Source organism: Priapulus caudatus, unplaced genomic scaffold, assembly GCF_000485595.1.
Source record: "Priapulus caudatus unplaced genomic scaffold, Priapulus_caudatus-5.0.1 Scaffold443, whole genome shotgun sequence".
NCBI lineage: Eukaryota > Metazoa > Priapulida > Priapulimorpha > Priapulimorphida > Priapulidae > Priapulus > Priapulus caudatus.
In genome coordinates this window covers 101312-110101 of record NW_014577504.1, presented here as the reverse complement: position 1 = coordinate 110101, position 8790 = coordinate 101312, and the positions used below count along the sequence as shown (strand labels likewise).

Below are 8790 nucleotides of genomic sequence, written 5' to 3'. Positions count from 1 at the left end.
TCGGGGAACGGGGCTGGGATGCGGGACAATTCTGAGCCGAGCTGAGGTGATACGTGAAGTTTCAACAACATTGGAAGGTATTTCAGAAATACCTTTTATAAAGAACAACGCGCAGTGAAATGCGTTTGTTTGAGGTAACTATGATGTTTATTTCTCATAAGGTAGTAGGCATTATGCATGGACACGAAAGTATTGTGTAGTCTAGTACTGGAGAAATTAGCGTTTGGATGCGCATTTGTTAGCCTTTAAAGTACACTAATATAATTTTATAGACACAGTTGCCACAGGCCAGATTTAATTATTCCGTATTATTGATATTACATGCAATTCTAGCTCTTAATATCCAAAAAGTTTATAAAAACAATTTATATGGAAATTATTGTAGGTTTGCGTCAAAAAAATAGATTAACCTTAAGAGTACTTTTCTAAGATTTCACACAAAATAAGTACTAATAAAGCGGCCCTTTATTTTCTTATTTTTGGCAAAATAAGTACATTTTATAAGACTGTTGGAAGACCGCCTACGACCCGTGCCCTTGGTGTGCGGCCCCAAGTCTTAGCACTCGCCTTCGCACGTCGGTTATTAATGCGCGATTCGTGTTAGCTGCATGAAATTTGTTCCCAGGGCACTATTACGCGAAGTGATTTCGCGTCGTGCGAGTGAAGATTAAACTGTCTGCGCTCATGAACGGCATGCAATTCTGGAGGATCACGTGACAAATAATACAGGCTGTCGAGAGAAACATCGATAAAAGTGATAATGGCGGCGCTTTTTAATTATACATCTCTATATACACTTCCTCGACAATTTACCTACACCTGCGATTCACAGTGGCCGCACATCCTACTGAGGCAGGAGTGGGGTAGTTGTGCCGATCAGTACTACAGATATTGTACCCGAGGTAGTTTTAGCGTTGTTTAGATATGTATGTTATATTTTTATAATATGAGTTTATGTTTACGCTTGCGGTCTAGGGTTAGGGTAACACTTCTGTAGTAGGCCTATAAGTCTGGCCTACACTTTTTTGTATATCAGATTATATGTACCGGGTACATATCTGTATGTACCTGATCACGACACATGAACGCCGGCTTCAGCCCTACTGAGCAGCATATCAATTTTCAATGCTAGAGAAAAGCGGTAAATTTTTACTAAGGAAAGACGATTACCAATTATTGACTACGCATTCTCCTCCGGCCATTGTCAATTGCCTAATATTGTATTCACGAGCTGCTCAGAACCCTGACGTACAACTAGAGTCACGACAAACCGACACAACACCAAGTTGTGGACATTATCGCAAATTTTACAATTAGTCTCTTTACCGTCGACACATCAATGTCTGTAGTGAGTAACGTCACCACCAGTCATACGTAAGCCAGTCTGAAAAAAGTATGGTATGGAGTCTACTAAAGACGTTACACTGCCTCAATGCAGTACTGGGGGTTGGGTGCATACCACGCACGTAACTGCTGTAATTAATCAGTACTGGTGGGGCAATCATGGAAGCGGGAACAAGGAAGGCCAGTACAGAATCAAAGTTTTTCCAAAATAAGCAGGGAAAACTAGTATTATTTGCTATGTCAATCACAAGCTAGATCACAGAGCATCTCGAGAATCTGTAGATGTCTAAATATACCTTAAAACGATTAGAGCAAAAAACAAACAAATAACATACCTAATATAACGGATGAGCATACACAATGTGCATGATTAATTAAATGCTATTACCGGTGAATGAATAAATGTTTGCCATACGAGAAGTAACACAGAGCTGCAGTGCATATGACATGAGATATACGCTGGCAAAAGGAAGGTGAAATGGGGAATGAGACATACTATGATATAAACGAATATAATTAAGAGCATATACAGCCACGCACACAGACACACTATGCTACTGCTGTATACACGTGTTCAAGATATGATGTATGTAACTACATTGTTAAATTGTGACATAATCCGCCGTGAATGGATGTTAACAAGAAGACATGGCGGTAAAGTGTGGTGTGTCTAATGATCGCTAAGCACCTATAACTGCATAGTATGGATAGATCTGGTGATGAAAGAGGCCACATGCGCGGGCTGCCAAACAACTGACTGACAACAAGACATATAATGTGTGATGCGCACGCGTGGTGCGTAGTCGTGTGCGGTGTTGTGCGTTGAGGCGTGTATTCACCTGGTGAATAATCGGATCCTTAATGGTGACGTAAACGACGTAACGAAGAAGCAGTAGAGCAGAGCAGTGCGACGAGGAGTGCCTCAGGGACCGCGGGCGGCGCGGTGCGCCTCAAACTGCCGCAACATTAAACAGATAAGCAATAGTAACAGTAAGTACTAATATAAAAATATTCATTAACAATAATAACATAATAATAACAATAACAACAATGAATAATAATAATAATAATAATATAATAATAATAATAAATAATAATATTCAACAGTATATATGTTACGTATAACAGATGACAGTTTTCGAAACCACTACATTGACATGTACATAAACTGCAAAAAATTAACATATAATACTGCTTTTTCCCCATGGCAATGCACACAGTAACTTTGTTGTATCTAATTCATTTATCGCGAAGTTGCTGCGTAGGCCCGTTTTTCATAAATTCGAGATACAATTACGGCCTCAGCCTTCGGAACAACTTTCAGTTAATTTAGGGCTTTATTTATGATAGGAGGGTAGATCATATGTTATAGTTACAATATTTATATATGACAAACAAACTCAAAAACAGGCGCTGCCTGTGTTTGACACGGATAACACGCAATTGCTTGTGCCTGCCCCCTTGTGGTGATGATGCCAGTTTTGGCAGGTTCTTGTATACATAATACAGGAGGTTAATAAAGACAAATTTGCTCTTATTAACTCCTGATAATATCAGGAGCTAAGATAATATAGGGATATTATCTTATAATATAATAAGGGCTAATAAGATAAGCTAAGGCTAATTAGATAATATAGGCCTATATTATTCTTACTCCGTGATTAATATCAGAAGTAGATAATGAGGGGGTTATGGATTCGGTTTGCTGGCACAGAATAAGAAGAATCGTGTCGTATGTTTTAGTCTGTATCTCGGATTGCGGCGGTGTATACGAGAAAACGATTTGCGCATGATGCTACTAGGCGAATGTACTGTGTACGATTGAGCTCAAGTTGGTTGTGTTACGCGTAGTAAATCGTAGGTATTCTAAGGCTAGTAAATAACGAATTTCTCTTGTTTATTGAAGTCACACTCCTTCCCTATTATCTACTTCTGATAATATTAAACTGGAGCTTCATGATATTGAATAACTGAAGTAAACGATGAAGAATGATTTGCGCTCAAGCAACAATTCTTGCAGTTATTAGAGATGGATATAATGAAATAAGAACAAACTGACAGTGACAGTGCTTGCTGCATGGTGACAGCGTTGAAGCCAAATATTCATACGCCAGTAAGTTTTTAAATCTAGTTTGTCGAAAATTCTCATTAAAGGAACAGAGGCAATTGGATTTCGGAATATTAAACAGACTGCAATAAAACACAAAGTGAAACTGAAGGCGGCAGTAATGCTAACTATATACCTCATTAATTCAATAATTGTTCAAAATTTTTACTTGACCAAGTATAACAATGTAGAATATTTCAATTTCGTGTGTAACAACCTGATATTACGATATATTTTATTATATATTATTATTTTATGATTTATTTTTTGATGCTTTTATGTGTATGATTTACAATACAATGGAAGGTGCAAAAGTTTAATCCAGGCGAAATACAAATCAGCAAATATTACTTTCAATCGCCCAAACAAATAGTTAATTAATTGAATGGCCAATTCTCAAAGCAGGTCTTTGGAAGCATGTTGAAGGGGAGCCCACCGGACACATGTATCACCGACACCTACATATTAGCATTTAGCAGTACTATAACACAATGTGATGTGATTACGGTAAACCGTGTAAAGCAATACGTTATTCAAACAGTGAAAACGCCTCGCATCCTCGGCCGTATTTAACCCACCGCAGCCAGATGAGACGGGATACTAGAGAAGCGTTGCCAAAGGAGGTGTTGATCCCGAAGCGCTAAGCGACATTCTTGCGCGCCAGTTCCGCGGCAAGGCGCACGCCGACGCGGCGAACGTCCTACGACAGTATGCAGCGCTGGCAGCTATGGATCCGTGCGCCGAATGAATTTTGCGGGCACACGGATCCATAGCTGCCAGCGAACAGTCCGCACAATTTTAGTGGGGGACACAAGAGGGTATGACATTTGGGACGTGAACAGTGTTCACTTGTTATAAAAAACAAATGTCTCTCTTCGTAAACGAGCTGCTGTGACGCGAAATCACAGAAAGACTGACGAAATTCTCGCGTTGCCGCAACCTTGCCCAGTAATGGAAATGGCTGCAAGGACACAAGGCTATATAGACTGGGACTGCGCTCCCACCTCGATTACCAATCGAGTGCTAAGCTAAGCGCAGAACACGTAGCAATACATTTTACACAACGCGCACAAACACATACATCGCAATACATCGTATTATTATGTTAGGACTCTAGGCTATAGGCCAGTAAAAAATAACCTGTATATAAATATAATTGGAACATTCAGGGTTTATTCATTTCTGTATTACATGAGCCATTATGAATTAGTGGTTAATTTACGGTCCAGTACACTTCCTAACCTTAGCTATCAGTCTATATATCAGTTTACAGCAACTGCGCGTACACTACACCTACTTGCAAGTACAACTTCCCGTCACTATGATAGTAATGTAAATAACCGACAAGACTGTACATATCAGTGCGGATGACTGCAAGTCTCCACTGCAAGATGAAGGCTGCACTGCAAGATCATAGATAGATTCGACATACACGACTACCGGACCACCGCCCGCGTATGTAAACAAATTTGTAAAGCTGCATCTACGCTTGTTTACATACTCTATTTATAGTCGTTAGTCTGCCCATAACAAAATTCGACTTTCCTTTTAATTAGATGACCTTCGATGAAAAAAATTTCAGTTTGCGGCTCGTCATTATTTAACGAATGAAACGACGAACAATAAGAAAACTTTTGCCATGGTTATAACATATAGACGCCATGCTATCAATCCATGTGCATATATAGACTGGTACCGTCGACAGTTCCACACGGCGTACACTACGTGAGTGTACGACTATGCGGAGTAAAGGTGGCCAAAACGGTACCAGTCTACTATGCCTATAGCCTCGGCGTTCGTTGCGCCGTCTATCGCACGCCATATGTACTAGCACTCATCACACGAAACAAACAAAGAGAAAGTGCAAATACGTTTTTTACGAGCAAACCGAGCGCGCCAAGTCGCAAAAAAGTTATACGAGCATTTCAAGCAAATGGCAAGCTACCATGCGGTAGTGAAATCCGTCGTCCAATCGCCAGAACTGCTCAACTCAGCGAACTTGCTGCTTGCCTTATATATGTAAACCCGTTGTGAAAGTGATGGAAGGGGGCAGCGAAGTCGTGTTAGATTGCCGCCAGCGGCGTTGCGCGCTTCGCGTGCATATCCGGCTGCAGACTTGTCAAGAACAAGTCGGCACTGCGCAGCTACAACACACACGCGCGCCATGACTATATATAACAACATATATATACTACAATATATAACTACTATATAACAACTATATAACAAACTATATATATGTTGTTATATATAGTCAATGGCTGCCGTAGGCTGCAGGTGCCGACTTGTTCTTGCTGCCAGCTGATTTAACCAGCGTGGTTCAAGCGTTTCGCAAATCGCCGCGCATTCTTCCCTTTTCATCAAAATATTTACGTCTGAACCGGCATATTTGACGCGGTAGCTACAACGCCAAGAGAGACGTTCGCGCTGTCCTACGAAACAGCGGATCTGCCGGTTAGTGTGAAAGGCTGACTGACGTATCGCAGATGGTGAGCAGGATTACCTGTGTGTACGCAGGCAGGCACACACAACCACCACACGCACGCACGCACGCACGCAGCGGCACAACACACACGCCACACACGCAACACGCACACACGCACACACTCACACACTCACACACACCACACGCCAGCCACGCACGCACGCACGCACGCACGTTACGCACGCACACACACAACGCAAGCACACACATACACACGCGGCACACACACACGCACACACGCACGTGCACGCACACACGCACACACACACACACACACACACACACACGCACATACACACGCACACCGCACACACACACACACACACAGCACGCACGATACACACGCACACACGCACACACCACACTCACACTCACACGCGCACGCAGGCTGAACTTACACTCATATACACGGTCTATGGTGAACGCAACTGAGTTTCCACTACACAGCGGGCCCGCGGACGAACCAACCACCCAATTTCCCAAACACCAACTGCGTTTCAACCTATGATTGTTTACACTGTATGTTAGTTATACTTAGTTTGTTAGTTTGTATAAGAGGAGCCAGCTAATGGAAATGGGACGCGCGAGACATAGTGCGCGTGCCACCTGGATGGATACGAAAACAGATTTTACAGTGGAACAAAAAACACCAGTAGATAGAAACGAAGCCAGCCAGACGAGCCGGTATGGAGCGCCTTTTGACGATTCCTGTTTTATCATTATAATATATGATTCTAGACAACTACCCTGGACAACTACCACCGACAACTACCCACCAGGAAAATTACCGACCAGGAGGAATTACCCACCCGCGATTAATTACCCACCGCGACAATACCCACAGGACAATTACCCCCGACAACTACGCCAGGACAATTACCCAGCAGACAAGTACATATATATGAGTTATAAACCACTCCTAGCCCCCTCCATACGCACACACAATAAATCATCACATTGAAGCTTTCTTTATTGTGCCACCGGCACAGAAACCGGTACATTTCACCACATCCATGATACTCTGCTTTCCCTTTTCGTGAATAACAAGCAAATCGTTGGGCTGTTTGTGAGCAATTTACCGGATAAATGTGCTTTTCATGCAATCCCATCACGGTCTATGATTTTGTATTCTAATGCATTATTCAGTTCACGATCCCACCGTCGGCTATTTTTAGCACATGCGATCATTAGTAAAGCAAACAATAACGTTTTCCTGTAGTTACTATCTCACTACGTGGGTGTAAAAAACAAATACTGGTGCAATCGTGATGGGGTCTGTGTACACACCGATAGAGCTCATACTGTGGGTTGCAGTAAATCCATACGTTAACAAATATAGCATAGGTATAAATAATCAGCAAGCTCGCTCCAGTGTGCAAACTCACGCAGACTGGAGCCTTGTCTTACTGCTGAAGTTAACGGGAGCTCTTACTTGGGTTCAGAAGCAATTCTGCCTCAGGCACTTACGACGGAAGATTCCGTCACGCCTTCAGGCAGAACCATGAGAGAAAAATCGCTCTTCTAAGCATTAAAAGCCACTGTCGCTGGTGAACTTCACAGGGTCTTTACGTTGTTTCACAGTCCTTCTATTTAAGGTGGCGCGATTTTCGTCCGAGGCGACGTATCTAGCGTTTAACATCTCCTACGAGGTATTAATCAAAGTCAGGGCAGGTTAGGTGCGTGGTTAGTCCGCAGAGGTGTTCAGCAGATTGGAAGGGAGTTATCGTGTCTCCTCGTCCAAGCGCACAAGACGCGCCTTACGGCACGTCGGCAGAAAGCTGTCGATAGCTGAGGTGACGTGAACCGGAGCTGGTTGAGACGGCAGTCTGTAGCTAGCTGCTGCAGGTGTCTTCTCTTCACATCACAACGCAAATCACAGAGCCACACCTGCGTGCGTGCGTGCGTGCGTGCGTGCGTGCGTGCGTGCGTGCGTGCGTGCGTACGTGCGTGCGTGCGTGCATGCGTATATGTGTGGCACATGCATAACCACGTTTGTAGGGGTGGTGGGGGGGATGTAGTTGCAGGAACTCTGAAATGTAAGATTAAAAACACCAGATTGTTAAATAGATGGCCACAAAAGTTGCATGTAATAGCTTGATAGATAACAAATCACCTGTTCCCGAACATTCTTAAACGCAATTCTAAATTCATTGTATGCCTGTCCAGGTGGCACAAAATCCGGATACGGGGTTTGATCATACAGTGACAAACATTTGTAAATTCCCACGTAAGTGTTAAAAATACATAGTTTGCAAAACTCAAAGTTAAAGGCAAAATAATTCACAGAAAAAAAATCTCTTGTTTCTGCGACCTTGCCAGCATCCTTCAGGGTCATCTGCGTGACCCTCGCTGTGGTCACAACTCGAGGTTTAGAAGCAAAGAACTACAGTGCCGGTCAAGAGTTAAAGAGGATAAGAGTGTCACAATCACTAGATCTACGCAATGACGACGACGACGACGACGATGATGATGACGACGACGACGACGACGATGATGATGACGACGATGATGATGATGATGATGATGATGATGAGGGTCGTGTAAGGTCACGTGGTGGTCACGTCTTTGGCTTCCTCTTCCAGGTTGCTGAGGTCACGATTGCCATCCGCTCTCCAGCCACTGACGCAGCTGCACTTCTGGTGGCACATCATTGTCGGTTACTCCACCTACGTGCACATCATCTTTGCGTAAGTATCCGTCGTTTGCTCTCGTGCGAGATGTCTGTTTTCACGAATGTCATCTTTCATCTTCTCTCTCTTTTTCTCTTTATCTCACTCTCCCGTTCCTGCTCTCTCTCTCTCTCTCTCTCTCTCTTTTTCTCTGTATATACATATATATATATATATATATATAT

The 8790-nt window shown here is 42.9% G+C and overlaps 1 protein-coding gene across 1 annotated transcript in view; it reads left to right on the top strand.

Moving 5' to 3' along the window:
- The window catches only part of LOC106810467 (alkaline ceramidase 3-like), a 55057-nt gene that overhangs the window by 42449 nt on the left and 3818 nt on the right, over nt 1-8790 (top strand). The window contains exon 8 of the mRNA XM_014813844.1: nt 8519-8623. Within this exon, the coding sequence (XP_014669330.1) occupies nt 8519-8623 (105 nt within the window). The remainder of the gene's footprint in view (nt 1-8518; nt 8624-8790) is intronic.